This window comes from Postia placenta, assembly GCF_002117355.1.
Source record: "Postia placenta MAD-698-R-SB12 unplaced genomic scaffold POSPLAscaffold_26, whole genome shotgun sequence".
Classification (NCBI taxonomy): Eukaryota; Fungi; Basidiomycota; class Agaricomycetes; order Polyporales; family Adustoporiaceae; genus Rhodonia; species Rhodonia placenta.
Window position 1 is genome coordinate 1 of NW_020169857.1, and position 18336 is coordinate 18336.

An 18336-nucleotide genomic window follows, 5' to 3' on the forward strand; every position below is an offset into this window, starting at 1 on the left:
CCTAACCTAACCTAACCTAACCTAACCTAACCTAACCTAACCTAACCTAACCTAACCTAACCTAACCTAACCTAACCTAACCTAACCTAACCTAACCTAACCTAACCTAACCTAACCTAACCTAACCTAACCCTAGCTTATGGTCATGACGTCGAAGACCACGTGATATGATGTCATGGTCACATGACATGGTCTAGAAGGGTCCGGGTTCTTTGATCCGATCACGGATCATAGAAGTTTTCTTTCGCAAGAAGTCCGGATTAATCTCGAAGGTTTGATAGAAGTGGAAGCGGACGGTGCCTTCGGGATGTCCGTAAGGTATGCTTCTCCGGCGGTCCGCTACGGCGTTCTGTCGGCAGAAGGTGGCCAAGCTTCTTTAAACTCTGTTACTAACAAGGTTGAGTCATTTCTGCTGATGTAGCTTACTAACACGGGCCTATGCCGGGCCGATGAGCAATCAGTATGACGGTTTCAAGAATCGTCTCATTCTACAAGTCCAATGGCAAGTTCTTTCTCGCACTGAGTCCTTGCTGACATGCCCCATACTGGGCAACCCTACCTTTTCTGGTAGCTGCTGACCAAGCGGATCTGAAGAGCCTATAAATAAGGCGAAACTTGGGAGGTGGACGGCATTCCACCCAAGTCATCCGAGTCAGCCAACAAGTCCTTCAGCGACAGTTCGACACCACGAACCTAACCCTACATCCGCCTGCCACAAAGCCTCTGGAGAGGCGGACTGCACAGGCCAACGATCGACGTCAAGCAGAGATAGTTCACCAGGCAGGCAGGCAGGTCTCCAGGATGTCCATGAGCGCAGAGTCAAGTGCAAGTAGTCCAGGGTGCACCAATGTGACGAGGTAGTGTCAAGGTTCTTGAATATCGGGGGTGGAGCTGCAACATGCTGGGGGATGCATGGAGGATCATAGACATCGAGATCTGGTAGTTAAGAAGCAGCTCGTCCACAGAAGGCCACGTACAATCGGTCCTCGACACATCCTCGGACAGAAACACAAGTCGCGTTAGACGCACACTCTTGACCATCTGCTGGGCAGCGAGGCTCGATAGGAGGTCGACGTAGCAAGTCGCACTACTGGGCACCACAAGGTCCAGATATACAGGCCGGCTGAAGACACCCAGCGACTGTTGAGAGTTCAGCAAAGACAAATAAAATTGGCGTAGTCGGGACCAAGCGGAACAGCACGTGGATCTATCGCCAACAGCTGGGACGTCCTCGAGACAGACAAAGAGGTCAGGTTGACGGCGCTCTCGAGAAGGGCAACCACAAGGCTCGCAGTCCTCCGCTGCTCGGACCAGTGTAAGCCCCCATGCGTAGGAAGTGGAGATGCGCCTGGGGACTTTTCAGCCAGGGTGAGCAGCCGGCGTGACTGTTCATGATTGCGGTCTCTGGGTACTAAACGTCGACTTGGCGCACGCGGACACGATGAAGGCGGTGGCAGAGAGTGTCGCCGAGGGTATATCGACACTAGTTGCCGCCAATGTCGCTGACTCGCAGCGGACAATGGCATTGTCACTCAACGACGTCAGTGCGCGGGGACGAAAGGTGTTTCAGAAAGGAGTTGTATGTCAGAAATGACATGACGACGCGATAGGCTTGGCGGTGGACGCGATGTTTGTGTACTTCCATAAAGGGAAGCGTGCCTGCTGTATTTGAAGCCAAGTGGGGCTGCGGCTTGAGGTGAACCATCGTCACTCCCGCCATGGCCACCTTCTACTCCTCTTTCTTCTCTTCCGGTCTCCTCGCCCACGAGCACGCCCCGCCCGAGTCGTCGCCCGCCACTCCCCGCCAGACCGCAGACCCCTTCCTCGTCGACCCCGACACCACGCCCACCGCCTTTGTTTTTGGTTCCCGCGCAGCTGTCCCACGTGCGACCACCCTCCCCGTCGTCGCAGAGGCCATCGCAAATGCACGCCCCACCCTCCGCCGTCGACGCTCCTCCCTCAGCACGAACGCGTCCCCGCTCGCGTCCATCAAGACCACCGCACCGCGCGCAGCACGCCAGTCTCTCCTCGTCTCCCGCACTCGCTCTGGCAGCGACGCCACCTCCCGCCCTCCATCGTCCGAACGGCCTCCTCTGCCAGCACGCATGCGCAGCGGCAGCCTCGGCGGCGCTGCCATCCGGTGAGTTCCACGTACGTGCCTTCTCTTCGCGTCGTTTCCTCACACCCTGTCTGTCTGTAGCAGCGCGCGTCGTGCGTCACGCACTCTCGCGCCCCCGCTCCCTGCGCCCGCACCGACGGCCCCGCTGCCGCCACCGCCATCTGCTCTGCCGCTGCCTTCCATTACGACGACCCAGCCCCCCTCCACCCCGCCCTCGCGCCGGCCTCTTGCACGCCGCGCATATACTCTCGATAATGTTCTGTCTGTGCCTATGCCGTCTCCGTCGCTTTCGCCGTCCCTTGCGCCCGACGAAGACATGGCCGACGTCCTGTCCGGCGCCATCCCCTCCAGCCCTGGCTATGAGCCTGCCATTGAGCGCTGTGGCGAGCGCCTCACACGCATGCAGGTCGACTACCCCAGTCCCGTCGACGGAGGCCGCTTCTGGTGCGACGACGCCCCAAAGGACAACTGAGGTGCGTGCACGTCCCCCTGTGTTTCGCGTCCTGAGTCTGTGCCTGACCGCTGATTTTGACTGGCTGTCATCAAAGTGTCCCGCCACGAAAATCGGCATTCCGCCGTCATCAGGCTTTGAGTATCTACGCTTCTATATACACATCAACTGCTTCCTCGCCTTCTAATACTGTACTATTGCTCTGACGACCCGCACGATCCGTACGTGTGCCATACTCATCTCCTTCTCTGCCTTCACCGTTTGTCATCCAGTATATATGTGTACAATGAATCCTGTAGATAGAGTACGTATGCTTTGCCTACACCTCATGGACTCCCTCCCTCCACGTATACACTAGTGCCATACCGTAGACCGAGTAACTGTCGTCGCTGTCGTCGTGTTCGTTCTTGTCTCTTTCGCGGTCGTGATTTGAATGGTCATTGGTGCTGCTGTGCGCTGTGCGCACGCAAATGTCGGTAAACGCAAGTGTGCCAGCAACGGCAAGCCATAACGTGGTGGTATTACACGATAGCCTCTACACTGAATCTAGCACACATATTCGTTCTCTCGACATGCACCCGCCCCCCGCGTGTGCGCACTCATGCGGCCACGCGGTACACGATCTTCTCGCCGCTCACCCGGCCCTCGCGCATATACTGCAGCCCGTCCGGCACCGCGGCGAGCCCGCCCTCCCAGAGGCGCACGGGGTTCGGCCGCAGCGCGCCTGTCTGCACGAGTGCGGGCACAATGCGCAGGAACGCAGTCATGTGCGCGTAGTCCGCGGCCGACACGGGATAGAGTGTCGCGAGCGCAAACTCGCGGCCGAGCGCGGTGTAGATCAGCGTGTCTGTGGGCGGGCATGGGGGTCAGCTGTGCTAGCGAAGGACGGGAGGACGCGGACGCACGCTGGAAGACGACGTCCTCGCGGACGCGCGCCTCGGGGTTGGGCTGCAGAAGCAGAATGACCTTGCCGCCGCGCGGCCCAAGTACCCGCGCGGTGAACTCCTGCGATTTGCGGAGCGAGATGGCGTCGAGCGCCGCAGTGACGGTGTCGCCGGTGGCGGCTTTGAGCGCAGCGATGGCTTCGGCGCCGGCGCTGTGGTCGACGACGACGTCCGCGCCGAGCGCGCGCACGAGGGCGTGGTTGTGTGGGGACGCGGTCGTCGCGACTTTGTAGCCCGCGAGGTGCAGCAGCTGGATGGCGAATTGGCCGACGGAGGCTGCGGCGCGCGGGGGGCGGGCGTCAGTGGGCAGGGGAAAGGGAGGAGGGCAGGCCAGGATGCGGGGACGTACAGCTGCCGCCGTAGACAAAGATCCACTCGGGGGCGTCGACCTTGAGCGGGGGCGCGACGAGGCCGAGGCGGGCGGGGTGGAAGAGCGCCTGCACGGCGGTCCAGAATCTGTGCGGGCGGTGTCGCGTTCACAGCGTGAGCACGGCGGCGGCGAGGGGCACGATGGGGACTCACGCGCAGCCGAAGGTGGCGGCCTCCTCGTGCGAGAGCGTGCCCTGCGGAACGACCCAGGCGAGCTCGGCGGGCGTGCGGATGTACTCGGCGTAGGCGCCACTGTCGACGAAGGTGCCGCCCTGGACGAAGCCGGCGACGTGGTCGCCGACGGCGGGGGACGCGACGTTCTTGCCGGCCTGCACGACATAGCCGGAGAAGTCGCAGCCGAGGATCGTGCCGGGTCTCGTGACGTGGTCGACGACTGTGCGGCGAGCGCGGTGAGTGAACGAGTGGGAGCGCGGGCAGAGGGTGCGGATGACGTACATTTCCAGTCGGTGGGGTTCTGCGCGACGGCGACGGTGCGGAAGAGGATGTCATCATCGCCGACGGCGGGGACTGGGTGGTCCAGGACGGCGACGGTCTTGTCCTGTGCGGTGCATCAGCGAAAGTGTGCAGTGTATTGGGGCGGGAAGAAGGCACCTCCTGGACGACAAGAGCCTTCATGGGAGCGGCCATGGTGATGAGGGAGGGGCAATGCTGCTTTGAGAAGGGCTGCTGATCTGACCGTCCTCAACGGGCATGTTTGCTGATATATAATAGCGGGGACGGTGGCTAGAATGCTGACACAGTCGGCGGTCTCTCAGGGTCTTGGACGGATGTAAGTCCCTCTCTCGCCACACTTGCCTTACGGGGTTACCAAGGCGTCCACGCTGTCACGTGCTCACGCTCACATACGCGCGGCTGGCCGCACCGTGCGTCTTTGTCCTTGCACTCATCTGCAGACAGTGGCACTCACACCTCGTCCGCAGACATGCCTTCCACAAACAACCTGCAGGTTCTCCCCGACGATGTCATTCTCTCCATCACCCCGTTCCTCGCACAACCAGACGCTCTCAATCTTTCCCTCGTATCCAAGCGACTCCGTCCATTCTCACTTCTGCAAGCATTCCTCTGTTCCATCACTCTCAGCTTGAACGCCACTCACATCACCCGCTTCTGTACCCACATGCTCGTTGACTTTCCCGCCTACTTGCCCTATATACAGAATCTGCAGGTCCGCCTGTCATACACCGCATGCGAAATGTCATACATTTGCCCAAGCACTCTAGGACTCGCCCCTTGTGCTCAGCTACTGTTCCGCACAGAGAACCTTCGCGAGCTTCAAATCTACAAGCTCGAGGGGCTACTCCAACATGAACCTCGCTATGGCGATGCGATACTGGCCCTCAAACATCTCGTCAGCGTAAAGTTCACGGGCGCGGGTCCACTTGCGCTCAACCTCATCAGCCGCCTGAGTAGCTCAGTGCGCAATGTCGTGCTATTCTTAGAGCCTGGCACGATGACTTGGCACGATCTGCTCTCTCAGTTCCGCCCCACCCCCAACGTCCAAAAGCTCGAGCTCTGCCATGTCCGGTGGTTGCCGTCCGAAGAAGATGTCTTCTCGGGACCACTCCCTCAGCCTCGCAAAGGCGACGGAATCACAGCGTGCTGGCCTAACGTGCGCACTCTCAATCTACTACGCGGCGCCGTGCCCATGCACATATGTGCACGCGTGTTTCCGGGCCTGCGCAACCTCGCTGTGTCAGAGAAATCATTGTGGACGACGTCCTGTGACAACTCCAACTGGCAAGTCCTCGATCGCGTCTCGACGATCCCGAGGTCGCTGCTCCCCACCACCATTCGTTCCGTCCATCACCTCCGGCTCTTGCTAGTGGAGTATACTGAGAACTTGCTCCTGTCTATAGAGAAGGTCTCTCCCGCAATTCTTTCTCTGAGGTCTGACTCGGCGATAGACCATTCATTTTGGACGTCGCTTATGCAGCGTGCGCCGAATCTGCGATGCCTTGATGTCGTCGTGGAATGCGACAGCGAAAGACAGGAAACACCGGAGGATTACTTGCTGTGGCTGGTGAGTGCGCGCTCTGATGTTTGCCATTGTGCGTATCTGATGATCGGACCCAGCTTGACCTTGCGAACGCTCTCGCCGCAACGAGAGTGATGTGCGTCAGAATCCGCTTTAACAAAGCCGAGGGCTGGGATGTCGCACCCTTGCGAGCGCATCTTTCCCGCTTTATTGCGACGGCGAAACCCGTCCGCTACCTGTCGGCTGAATGCGGTAGCGTGGTATTTCGAGGCCATGAAGATGATCTGTGTGGCTGGCGCCGTTGGTGGCGCGCCCAGAACACGCCGGGTGGCAGGGTGCTCAAGGATATGTCGTTTGAAGTCGGCGAGGAACTGTTGGAAAAACTTTGCGATGCTCGATTGTTCAAGACGATGGACCTCGACGGTACGTTTGCGATCGCTCTGCTTCTCTCAGGATAGCACATTGTTGTACTCATCAATGTGTCAGAGCCCATGGACAAAGGAAATTAGGGCTTTTGCTGCACTTGCCGCGACGTCCGGGGCAACATGGACTTCTGCTAGTGTTCCGCAGAGCATTCTTCGTTTCGCGCGTGGATTGGATTGCGTTAAAATAGTGTCACAACCGGCGCCACTCGGATACTCCCATATGCAGCACCAGGGCTTTCCCGACTCGCTAGCCTCTATACAAGTATGATTATGTATAACAGTTTACCCCTTATTGAAATTCATTTGGTCAAATTCGTATACAGCGACATAGACAAATGTCATACCTGAGCACGACTAGGATGTGAATGCAAAGCGCTACAATCTTCCATTGATTGGCCGAATGACAAATTGCGTACAATGAACGGCGTCCAAGCGCGATAGTTGAGCTGCCATCTAGCAACGCTCCAGACAAATCACCTCGACGCGCGTGAGGACATAGCCATAGATTATCGACAGCGACGGGAGTCGCAGAGCACAAGAACCGGCTATGAGCAGAAGTAATACAACCTTTGCTTTACATGCGTACAACATCGGAATGCTTGAACGTTATTTTTGTTCAGCTCCTGTCAATCATTGTGGCGTAGCCATTGGCCGTTCCCGCGTGAAGTCACGTGAAGAGATCTGCGGCGTTACGGTGCGATGTTGTTGTCAAGCCTGTTGTTTGCTACCGTATGGCCTTGGTATCCAAATCCGCGGCGTCGTGCGCGAGTATAGCAGCTGGTTCTGGCGAGAGGGCATAGGGTGAAGTCTCTTGGCAGCGGCGATGTATCGCACGCGTATAAGTTGCATGTGTCTGCATTCCCCAGGCATTCTCTCGAAAAGTATATGATAGCTTACCCGTCCATGATCGTCGTCCGCGTCACAGCCTCAAGCTCAAGCGGACGCGTCCTGGGTCGCATGTCAACATTGTCATCTACCTCCAGGTGTTTGCCGAGCCTTTACCGAGCACTTTATTCTCACAGCCAACGTGCGAGCCTTGTGGCGACTTGGGGGTTGTACACGTCGACATCAACTTTGAGGCACAGCATGGGAGTACTTTCTTCTGGCATCTGTTCAAGATGGGCTTCGATCACGACCGATGATCACGTCGACATGCCACCACACCGTCGTTATCCCCGACGTCGAGGTGCCATTGGACATACATTCAGTTGTCGTCAAATCAGCGGCAGTGTCTCCTCGCGATGTACCTAGCCATCATTCTCAATATAAACATAATGCGAGTCCTTCACTCTTCATCTCCCGTTGCCTTGTCTTCGACCCACCGAGTCTTTGTAGGACTGCTTGGCCCCGGTGGTCTTTTTTCTTTGCCTTCTTCGCTTTCCGCGCTAGGTCGCCCGCCTCTTGGCCTTTTCTGTCGCCTCTCGCCATGTTCGCTCTCTTCTTCGCGCTTCCAGCCTTCTTTACCTTCTTTTCTCCGGTGCTTGCAGCTCCAATTCCCCTCTTTGGTATTCATTTTGGCGACGACACAGAGGCAGACGGCACTCCAACCCCTGTTTCACAGAGCACGATTACTACAGATCTCCTCCGGCCCGCGCTTTTCGCCCGTACCGCCTATTGCCCAACCAGCACTATTGTTAACTGGACCTGTGGAGCCCCGTGCAATGCACTGCCTGGTATTCAAGTCTTCACCGCAGGCGGAAACCAGGGTACCATCCCATTCTGTGCGTGTCTTCGTAACTCGAACGACAGCACCACTGATCGAGATAGTACAGTTTATGTTGCGAGCGACCCGCAGTCGCAGAGCATTGTCGTGGTCCACGAGGGCACAGACCCAGCCGACCTATTATCAGTGTTGAATGACATCGAGTTCTCCCAAGTGAATCTCAATAGCACCCTCTTCCCGAACGCTGGAAGTAAGTGGTCGCTTCCATATCATGCGGCGTCAGCCTTGATCCCACCATTCTCTGCAAGATGACACCCTCGTCCACGACGGCTTCCAAGACACGCAGGGCCGAACAGCCGATACTATCCTTTCCACGGTGCAAAGTGCACTGGCCTCAACGGGCTACAAGAATGTGCTTGTGACGGGTCACTCACTTGGTGCGGCCGTAGCCTCTCTTGACGCGGTAATGCTCAAGATGGCGCTGCCGAACGACGTCGCGATCAACTCCGTCGTGTTTGGCCTTCCGCGCGTTGGGAATGCTCAATGGGCGTCCCTTGTCGACAGCCTGGTGCGCTTCATGGTTTCGCGTCTGTCGCGTTTTTTGGCTCTGCTGCTGATCATTATCATCGTGCCCAGTTCCCGAGCTTCGCGCACGTCACAAATCAGAAGGACCCCGTGCCGACCGTCCCTCCCCAGTTCCTCTCGTTCGTGCATCCGGCGGGCGAGGCTCATATAACCACCGTGAGTGCGAGTACGGGCAACGCGACGATGGTGCAATGCCCTGGGCAAGAGAACGAGGCATGCCGCATCATTTATTTGTCCTGTCCATCACTACTGACGTTGTAACATAGCATTGTTCGGACTCTACGGAGCTGCTGGATAGCGACATCCAGAACCACCTGGGGCCGTACTTCGACGGGGTATCATTTGGCTCCTCCGCCTCGGGCTGTTCGTGATGAATTGCTACTTGGCCGCCCCGACAGTCCTTTTATTTTCTCATATTTCCATTGTTACTGGAATGGCGTAGAGCTATTTCATGCTCGCCTGACATTTTCTCATGTCCGAACGTATGAAATGAGCCCATGTTGTTGTCTTAGTATGTATTCTGGACTCTGGAGAACAATGTACAGTAATGTACTTGAATGCATGCCGTCGGCGCGCGGGCTATGCCACAACAGGTTCCTTATCGCTACATATTCTCACCTGAATTTTAATGAGACTGCAATACTTTGCCATACGTTCGCGATCGCGTGGGCGCGGTTGACATTAAGTTCTATCTATTTGGCTAGCTATGAACAGGATTTGTGAAGACGGGGTATATCCTGAGAGCACTGGAGCGGAGGCGAGGTTTTGAGTGAAGATATAATACGAGTTTACACTGAGGCAAGGGTTCTGCTGATACTCCCTATGACGTCTAAATTACGACGCATCTATAGGCTTTGTGATATATCATGCAGCAGGTGGGGTGCGATGCGCTTCTCCGTGACGAGCGTCCCGGACCCGTTCTGGGGCGCAGCGCCAGGACGAGGTGAAGTATTGTCCTCGGTATGATGGCTCATAGTCGAAAAAAGCCAAAGTATTTCCTACATAACAACGCGGGATAGGGTCTGGTTTGTATGGCACTGTAGATTCATTCAAATCGGCATTTGCCTGCGGCATAGGAAGCGAGGCGCACTCACTGTCGTACGAACCGTCGCGCAAGGCCTCAAGATCAACGTCGGAGAAATATGGATGCGCGAGAATATCCTGTATCGAGAGGCGCGTCTTTGGGTCCTCGTCAAGCATCTACGAGGTAAACCATGTCAGATATAAGCTCTCCCGCCTGACACCAAAAGGTAAAAGCCTGATCGCCGCACCTTGGTGATCAAGTCTATCGCCTCCGCGTCCTGCATCCACTCGATGTTGTCCTCGAGTAGGGTGCGTGCTTTCAAGTACGTTGGCAGGGAGTCGTAATCAGGCGTGAGGCTCCCAGTCATCATCTCCCAGAAAGTCATGCCGAGACTGTACACGTCGGCCTTGGCAGTGTATCCCCGGCTCGCAAGGTCGCGAGCAATCAGCTCAGGTGCGAAGTAGCCAGTAGTGCCGTGTCGATCATAGGCAACAGCGGCTGAAAACGCTGCGTCTAAATTGGCCTCTATGTTAGCGGGAGGAGGAGACGAGGGAGGAGACGGTAGAGAGGAGGACACGGCGGTTGAGGGCATCACTGAAGGAGGGAATAGCGGGAAATGGGCCCCGCCAAAGTCACAGAGCACGAGGTTTCCGCGAAAGTCGATCAGTACGTTTCCCGACTTGATGTCGCGGTGGAATGCATGCAAGCGCGTGTGCATGTCGTGCAGCGCGAGTGCCTAGTAAAAGTAGTATAGCAGTGTTAGCGTCACATAAACTCGCTTTGAGCGGCTAAGTAGGGCGCACCAATTGTGCGCAATAGAGCTTTGTTTGGTATGGTTCTAACTCAACCTCGTTGAGCAAGCTGTGCAAACTCCGTGGATAGAATCTCTGCGAGGGGTCCGGCTGTTAGTATACACTATGCAGAAAATTATACGCTGGAGTGGCACACGAACCATGACGAGGTAGACATTGTCCGGGTCTTCCCAGCACTCCAGCAAGTGGGCGAGGAATGGGCTCTGCACACCCCCAATTTTCCCATTAGGATCCTCTGCCGCGCCTCGTTCCCAGCCTTTTTCTGCTTCGCCATCCCGCTGGAGCCCGCCGACAGCCATGCCCATGAGCCTTACCTCGTTCTCCACCAGCCCTGCCGTGTGTTCCACATCCCCCAGAGAGATCTTCTCGATTATCTTGACCGCAACAAACACACTTCCCTCGTCCCCACCTCCTGTCGTATCATTCTCGGCCTCAGCAAGGAATACGCGACCGAATGAGCCGTCACCGAGCAGACCATAAAGACGGTAGCGTGTGCGGCCGCTATGGAGGATGCCAACAGGGTCTGCGTCCGGCGGCAGCGGTGCCATGTGGATGTAGATGTCCACATCATCGTCGATCTCATATTTGTCGAAGATATGCGCGTCCACGTTCGCGCCATTCCGCCCGTGTTTGCAGTCGGACTCGGATCCATATTCGGTATCGGATGGAGACGCGTACACGGGGGCCTCTGTAGGTTGGAGCCTGGTTGGAAGCGGCTCGAGTGATTCGACGACGGTCGAGGTGGGACCGCGAAGCATGAAGTGGTGTGCTGCGGTGTGCGCTGGCGATGCGGGGCCTGCGGGAGTTTGGGCCTTCGCGGAATGCTGGGGAGCGGTGGATCTAGAGGGCTTGCTTTCGCGGTTATATGTACCAGGTGATAAAGAGCTAACGTCCAGTCGGCGGTGTACATTTGATTGAGAGGAATGTGAGCAGAGGGGCGAGGCGTTCTCGTCGTGCAGGGTTTCTCCGCTGAGGCTGAGTTCCGAAGGTCCGTCTCGAGTTCCTGCAGGGTATGTAGTGGATTCTCTGCCTGTGGCGTGCAGATCTGAAGCATGGATCTCTGTCACACAGTGAACATAGTGTGCAAGGACAAAAGTTGGACAAAGAGAGGCAGGAAGGCCTGTAACGAGCACGCCGGGGATGTGCACCGAGCGTAAAGGAGAAACGGTGAGGTTGTTAGAGGACAGGCCTAAATTCATCGCAATTCGTAAGGCGGATTGGTGCCATGCAAATTCGTCATCGTCAATAGACTGGTCTACAGGGATGCTTCTTGCATTTTCGAAACCTTCGCAGGATCGACGAGTGGCGTTGTAAACCTTTTGAGAGGAAAACAGGATGCAATGCGAGGATAAAGAGTTGTGATCACGATGGTGTCCAAGTTCGAATGCTGCAATCGTATCGCAGACGACGTCTCGCAGCGACGAGAGAATGCAATTGAATGCTGAGCGTAATACTGCACTCACGACCATGAGGGACGACAGGAATCACAGGATGAGTCGAGGTAGAGAAGATGATTTAAAAGACAGCATCTTCGCCACTGATGAAGAGAACAATAACAAAGCCCCAACCGCATGCACCGACGGTCAAAGCAAGGACAACGCCACTGAAATAGACGCCTGGTTCGAGCTCACCTGAACTCGCCAGTGGCAGTTCGAGTCAACTTCAGTGTTATATTTGTATCACTAGTTGAGGAAAAACTGAAGACGCTGGCATTGGAAAAAGGTCTATGATTCTAGCACGACTCGACTCGGAGCACACTCAATGCGCGCTCTCATGACGTAGTCAAGAATCCAGATCCAGGAACACCCTTGAATGCTGAGTGAACGAGAATTATACGCGGCGTACAGGAGAAAGCTTGTCCCAGCAGGACGACAAGATGTTAAGAGTTGCATGTGTTGTTATGGTGTGCATGTGCAACGTGAAGACCTCAAGAACACCATTCGGAGATCGCTAGATTAGATCGCGGGATCATTGTTATGATCGAGATTAGATAGTCATTTGATGGTCGCCACCGTTCACGCTGCCACTTGAAAGCGGTCATTTCGTGGACAAGATTTTCCGATGGAGCAGAGACAAACATTATAAAAAATCATCAAATATTTCAGGACTAGGCATACAGCATCGGTTCTCGGGGCTTTAGTCGCGGAAGTCCTGCAGGCTAGTGCCCCTCAGGAGACGCTTCCTGTTGTGAACGCCCGTAACCAGTGACGATCCGGGGAGATTGACCACGCAGTGTAGCGGATGCATCCAGGACGGGAAGGTAAGGCCTTGAAGCGTCTGTTCTCTTTCAACTCATTGGCATATCTACTTCACCGCCGCGTCTGATTTTCCTGGCATGGGTTGCAAGTTTATGGTATAATGTAATCTTCCGTTTCCTAAGTTTCAATAGTCGCCGATAGACATGTCCCCCAATTCCGCCTTGCATGTCTTTGTGATCACTCAGGCGTCGATCAGTTGATGGTCTGAACGCCCCAGGCTCTCATATTTATAAAGCCCCTATTTACACGCTTAGTAAAGAGAAATGCGACGCAGTTATAGTCAAAGATCGACCGATGAACGAATGAAGAACTGAAAGTCATTCATTCATGACACCCGGACGAATCATGGGTACAAGATACTGCATCGCGTGAGGTTAACCTTCTCAAGCTGATCATCTAATTGGAGTCATGCGCCAGTGAAATGACGTTTTGGATGCATCCTTAAATAAGCCCACAATTTATACAAGGATAGCTAGAAGCGACACATACCGTTAATGCTTACAGGTTCCTCATATGGAGGAGAGCGCAGCAGTGCTCTGACCTTCTCGCCTCGCTGAGGAGACAGAGGGACAAGCGAGCCTGACATACCCCGTACCCGGAGTACTTTCCACCACGAGAAGTCACCCCGGAAGAGATGGGCGTAGCGCCCCGCATCTTGGGCGCGCGAGCCGAACCCAAACAGTACGCACTTCAAAGAAGGCATCACTGCAGCCAATTTCGCTGCAAGGCTGCGTGCGGTCTCGCAGTCCTTCGGCATGGGTACCTTGGTGCCTTCGTGATTGTGGCGCACAATCGATGAATTGATGCATACCCCAATGTACATAAGTGAGCGGAGAGAGCGCAGTTGCTCCGCCATTGCATCCTGCAATGAGCATTAGACGGATGAATACCACCCAATCAGTGGACATACCAGCCATAGCACGTGCGTTAGCAGGTTATCCTGCCCTTCAAATGAGCATAACTCAATCTCGAGGCTCCTCAGTTTCGGCATGTATCGGATCATCTTCTGCCAGAAATCATCGCACAACTGCTCGCCCACCATGATGCGAAAGTCGAGCACTATAGGCCGCGAGTCTCTCACGAGGCGAAGGAGTACTACCGACTCCGGTGTACTCGGGACACGTCGCGCGCGCAGCACACGTGCTGGGCTTCCCATCACAGATGCGAGCGATACGTGCGAAATAGGACAACCGAGGCGCCAGTGGCGTGCGAAGTCTGTGTGCGCCTCGAGGTAGTCCAGATGCGACCAGCACGGTGCGGAAGACACAAGTGGATCAGGGCAACGGATATGTTGTTCGAGGCGGAGCACACGGAGGTGCGAGAATGCACGGAGAGTGGAGAGAGGGACATAGCATCCGCATAGCGACAGTTCTCGCACAGCAGGAAAGGCGGAGGAAGAGATAGACTCGATGAATACACGCTCGAGAGAGAGGGATTCACAAGCTGTAAACCTGGAGATGGTAGGGAGCAGACTGTCACCGTCGGCACCGAATGCCATGTGGACGCTCAGTCGTTGAACGCGGGCTTGTAACCGGCTGAGAACACCGAGCGAGTGCTGACTGACGTTGAGAAGCTTCAGGGAGACAAGGCCAGAAAGTGCTTCGAGCGTACGGCCCACATAAGGCTCGATATCTATGGCAAGATCAAGGCAGTCAATTTCCAGATGTCTGAGGCCTGTGGCGCGCTTTAGGAGTGAAGCGAGGCGTTGCATGGGTGGCGACAGCAAAGACTCAGGCAACGCATGGTGGCGCAGACGAACACAAAGTCTACGGAGCCAATACAACCTGCTGTCAATGTCATCGAGCATGAAGTCGCAGAATGATACCAGCTGCTGTTGCGTGCGAAGCTCTATGGCAGAGAGAGCACGGCATCTGGCGATCGGGTAGAGCAAGCGGGAGGTCAGAGAAAGGTTGAATGCATCGAGCGGAGATAATTCTTCAAGTATTTCTAGCAGAACATCTTCGTTGAGGGTAGTCAGATTAAGCGTAGAACGCTGCTTTTCCTATGTTATCAGTCAGCGAGTTTGACGACGATTGGGATGTTAAAGACTAAACGGAACCTTTTCTTTCTCCATCTCAAGTAACGGTGCAAAGATCTGGGCGAGTGGGATTTTGTAGTGGCTTACTGGGAGTTATTCGTGATATATCATGGCGCAGCAACAGAATACATGAACGTACTTTTCAAGACCCTGTCTTGAGTTGTCCGCGGTGGTCTGTCTCTCCGAGCCATCATGTATCTTGACTTAAGCTGCTGCACTTGCAAGAATGACCGCTGTTGCGATGTAGACGAATATTGTGGATGGAAAGCGACGTGAGAGGTGCGCCTCGAGGTTCCCGCGCGCCGCGGCGATATTCAATTTCAAGTCACGTGCCTGTTCCTTCGAATGAGTCGCACCCTGCAATTTGATGATTACGACGGATATGGCCCTCTCATGACTAGGAATCCTAACTTAAGTTCTGATGTTGCGGCCCTCATGGAGGAAGTTACTTCAGACTTCATTCCAGAGGCTCATGTGCTTCATATCTCATCTTCAGAAGGTTTCAATACTTGGTCATTCACGCAGTTTTGCAACATCATGTTCTCTGCCAGTGTGCTCCATAATATTTCAGAGAGGAGATGACCCTGTATGACAATAGTGACGTCATAAATTAACAGACTCGCACATCTCAGCAGGGTATGTCTTTTGCCGCGTTAGCACCACTGTCTGGCCGGTAACATGACTAACTAACATCCCGGTGTCGAGCACGCTGTACAATCGCGGGTTGGAGCTGCGGTACGGCATGCAAGGCAATGCAAAGCGTCAACTCTCTACCGCAGCTGGTGGCAACGTCCAGAATCTGTGTCCACTGTTGATTGAGAGCAGCGGGTTAACGTGGCCAGTGCAGTTTATGTCGCCAGCCAGCCATCGACAGCTAAATAACGCAGTGGTTGTGCACGCAAACGCCGATCCGCGAAATCTGCTCTCCGATTTCAAACAGTTCAAGCTTGATAAGGAACAGTCTCTGCTTGCTACTGTGAGTGTCGTTAGTCAGCTGCCTGCCCGACTCATCGACTAGGACAGATGAGGTCTTTGTTCACGACGGCTTCCATAAAGCACAAGCCCAGACCACGGACATGATTCTTTCAGCCGTCAAGAGACCATCTCCTTCTACAGTATACAAGAACGTACTAAAAACGGGTTGCTCTCTGGCGACTGCCATCGCTTCGTTCGACGCGGCAATGATGAAGATGGCGTTACCCTTTGATATCGCAGTATTCTGCCAGCTCATTACAATGATGTGATCTCTAGCTGACGTGTTCTGGGTACCTTTAGCACTGTATCGAGGTTGTCCATCTTTTTGGCCGAAGCCCAGTCGCAGGATGATGATCTACCCCAACGACAAGATCTGTGTGAGACATGTCGTACAAGCAGCCATGGCCTCTACTTTACTAGTAAACCGGTCAGTGGATGTTAATCATTTACCAGCCGCGAGACACCCTCGCAGATTAAGGTTTATTGAACGCTTTTCTCCAAGCATAGCCTCGCGCCAGCTCGTCCTGGTAGTCTAAGGAAGCTCATGGTAAGCTTCAAGGCGCATGTACTTCAGACTTTCTCATAAACCCATGTGCTTTTTGCCGATGCTCGGATCCCACCTCGCTTTCGTATAGACAGCGCTCACGAAATCTCATCCTTCTCTTGTCAGCGCTGGCGTGTTTACGCTTACTGCCACGTTTCGTCTCTTACGGCGCATTTTGTACACGCGCACCACCCTTGATTCATCAGGTACGCTGTTGTCTGATCGATGAAAGCTGTTGCTAGACAGTGGACATTCGTCATTTGGAGGAACGACAACTACAAAGAGGCTTTGTTTCGTGGGATAAGGTATGTCTGGAATTTGCGCCTACATCAAAAGATGTATTCTATAGAGTCCTTTGCGCTCTCGGGATTATGGATCATTCATCGCTCCTGCCGTGAACCTCATGTCTGACACGTTGACAATAGTGGTGGCAATACACGTCATGGTCGCACTCTGCCAGCGCTCCGATATATCTAATTCAACTTCCATTGGTCCGTGGAATGTGTCAATATGATGCTCGCCAAGTGCCCTCCAAGAACCAGTCGGAGGTTAAGTAAGTGATCGGCTTACCTCTTATGTGACGGAGTATCTGGTACGCCAGTTTTACCACAGCAGGATTTGCTGACAGGTGCTACATGACTATCATATGTACTGGCAGAATATGCGACACAGCTCGCTCCTCTTACTGTGACCGCTCTGGCTGTGAAACACGTGAATCTGGTGCTTATGATCCTTGCATGGAGTCTATACAGCCCGTACATCGCCCACGTTATTCGATAATTCGCCATTCAGGTGATTGGTGCAGAGTGCACATGCGATAGATGTCGTATTCTATCTGTTTCTATCCGGTGACGAACCACCAGCCTCGACTAGTCGCAGCAAAGCAGTACGCGACGTCCTGACGCTCTGCAATCTTCCATCGTGGAAACGAGGGGTGTATGATGCATCTGCAAGCGCGTATTCTTTCGCAGACCTCGTGTCGTTCATGGCACTTTACGCGACATTTTGCCAACGCCCATCCGCAGTCTCTTCCCCAATGGGATAAATCCAACTCGAGGGATCCGCTACCGCCGCTTGTCATACCATTGCTTATTGTTTCTGCGTCGTGCATCCCCCGTTCGAAGTGGCCGTACCGACCACTTCATGTCCTCGAGACTACCTCATCTTCGGGAAATATTCCAGACGGCGTCCTAGCTTAGCAAGCGAGCATCATGATCAGGGCAAAGGTGAGTGGACCGGGGAGCTTCCTCCCTAACGGACGCATGGCTATCCTCTCGTTCATATAAATTCTTCGCAAGCAGTCCGCCATATTATCGTCCATCCCCGAGCTTTTTTCGACTTCAATGCCACCGTATAGAAATATCCGCTCTAGTCGCACTCATCGCTTCCACCCCGTGGATGAGGATCGTGCACGCGCGAATCTGATTGTGCGTCCACCACCTATCTGTAGCTCACAATCACTGATACTCATCACACGGAAGGTCCGTTCCTACATTCAATACTGGCACAACGGCGGTATTCCTATGTTTCTCATTATGTTTGAGGTATGTCGATCGTTTCTTCTCGGCCTCTTAGGAGGCTTATACACTCGACTTTGTCTTCACAGCTTCGCGATATCATGAACGCACTTCACCGCCGATGCTCGTATTAAGTAGCGGCTATAGTCCCGTAAGAATCATTCATACGTTCGAGAACTGGATCACACTGATGATTGTTTATGCAAAGCAGCAGTCGACCTCATGAACAGCGGAAGAGCATTATGGCGAGGTAGCACAAGATGTCTAGATTGATTCCTCTCATTTCTTCCAGTATCGCACTACCTTTCCCTTGTTGTCTGGTTGCTGTGTATAGCTATCGTTGCTCTGATGAATCACGTTTACCGATCGTTACTCTTATTGTCCTTGCTCGCTTGCACAGATGCGGCTCCTGCTCTCCACCCAAGTCGAGATTCACCGCTCGTCAGCCGCCAAGAAGCTCGCCGTGGGGGGTTCGTTGACCAAACCAGCTTCAATGTGAGTCTTGAACTAATAGAGAATAAAGAACATACAACGCAACGTACACAAATATGCATGAGATATGGAATGCAGGAAGATTGATTGCGAGCACGACAGCAAACGAACTATAAGACAAACA

At 54.3% G+C, this 18336-nt stretch overlaps 7 protein-coding genes across 7 annotated transcripts; 4 read left to right on the forward strand and 3 right to left on the reverse strand.

The window, feature by feature from the left end:
- Positions 1-1718: 1718 nt before the first annotated feature.
- POSPLADRAFT_1037638 (hypothetical protein) lies at positions 1719-2591 on the forward strand (the record flags this gene model as incomplete). Its single annotated transcript, XM_024477245.1, has 2 exons — positions 1719-2140; positions 2201-2591. The coding sequence occupies 2 exons, from the start codon at positions 1719-1721 to the stop codon at positions 2589-2591; spliced, it is 813 nt and encodes a 270-aa protein (XP_024332942.1).
- A 578-nt stretch (positions 2592-3169) lies between these two features.
- On the reverse strand, positions 3170-4531 carry POSPLADRAFT_1062902 (hypothetical protein; the record flags this gene model as incomplete). Its single annotated transcript, XM_024481571.1, has 6 exons — positions 3170-3417; positions 3476-3790; positions 3864-3970; positions 4037-4277; positions 4340-4442; positions 4496-4531. 6 exons carry the CDS (start codon positions 4529-4531, stop codon positions 3170-3172), a joined length of 1050 nt encoding a protein of 349 aa, XP_024332943.1.
- A 565-nt stretch (positions 4532-5096) lies between these two features.
- Positions 5097-6388, forward strand: POSPLADRAFT_1160853 (hypothetical protein; the record flags this gene model as incomplete). Its single annotated transcript, XM_024487604.1, has 3 exons — positions 5097-5924; positions 5978-6302; positions 6366-6388. The coding sequence occupies 3 exons, from the start codon at positions 5097-5099 to the stop codon at positions 6386-6388; spliced, it is 1176 nt and encodes a 391-aa protein (XP_024332944.1).
- Positions 6389-7730: 1342 nt separating this feature from the next.
- POSPLADRAFT_1050871 (hypothetical protein) lies at positions 7731-8923 on the forward strand (the record flags this gene model as incomplete). The annotated part of the gene is made up of 6 exons (XM_024480088.1): positions 7731-7781; positions 7866-8025; positions 8077-8217; positions 8276-8535; positions 8604-8708; positions 8819-8923. The coding sequence occupies 6 exons, from the start codon at positions 7731-7733 to the stop codon at positions 8921-8923; spliced, it is 822 nt and encodes a 273-aa protein (XP_024332945.1).
- Positions 8924-9416: 493 nt separating this feature from the next.
- POSPLADRAFT_1160767 (hypothetical protein) lies at positions 9417-11857 on the reverse strand (the record flags this gene model as incomplete). Its single annotated transcript, XM_024487595.1, has 5 exons — positions 9417-9589; positions 9647-9752; positions 9824-10312; positions 10380-10463; positions 10529-11857. The coding sequence occupies 5 exons, from the start codon at positions 11855-11857 to the stop codon at positions 9417-9419; spliced, it is 2181 nt and encodes a 726-aa protein (XP_024332946.1).
- Positions 11858-12989: 1132 nt separating this feature from the next.
- On the reverse strand, positions 12990-14875 carry POSPLADRAFT_1050873 (hypothetical protein; the record flags this gene model as incomplete). Its single annotated transcript, XM_024480089.1, has 5 exons — positions 12990-13042; positions 13136-13508; positions 13557-14648; positions 14706-14770; positions 14824-14875. 5 exons carry the CDS (start codon positions 14873-14875, stop codon positions 12990-12992), a joined length of 1635 nt encoding a protein of 544 aa, XP_024332947.1.
- A 551-nt stretch (positions 14876-15426) lies between these two features.
- Positions 15427-18219, forward strand: POSPLADRAFT_1160846 (hypothetical protein; the record flags this gene model as incomplete). Its single annotated transcript, XM_024487602.1, has 9 exons — positions 15427-15660; positions 15995-16086; positions 16167-16206; positions 16295-16409; positions 16450-16508; positions 16629-16756; positions 17561-17630; positions 17685-17747; positions 18121-18219. The coding sequence occupies 9 exons, from the start codon at positions 15427-15429 to the stop codon at positions 18217-18219; spliced, it is 900 nt and encodes a 299-aa protein (XP_024332948.1).
- Positions 18220-18336: the final 117 nt, after the last annotated feature.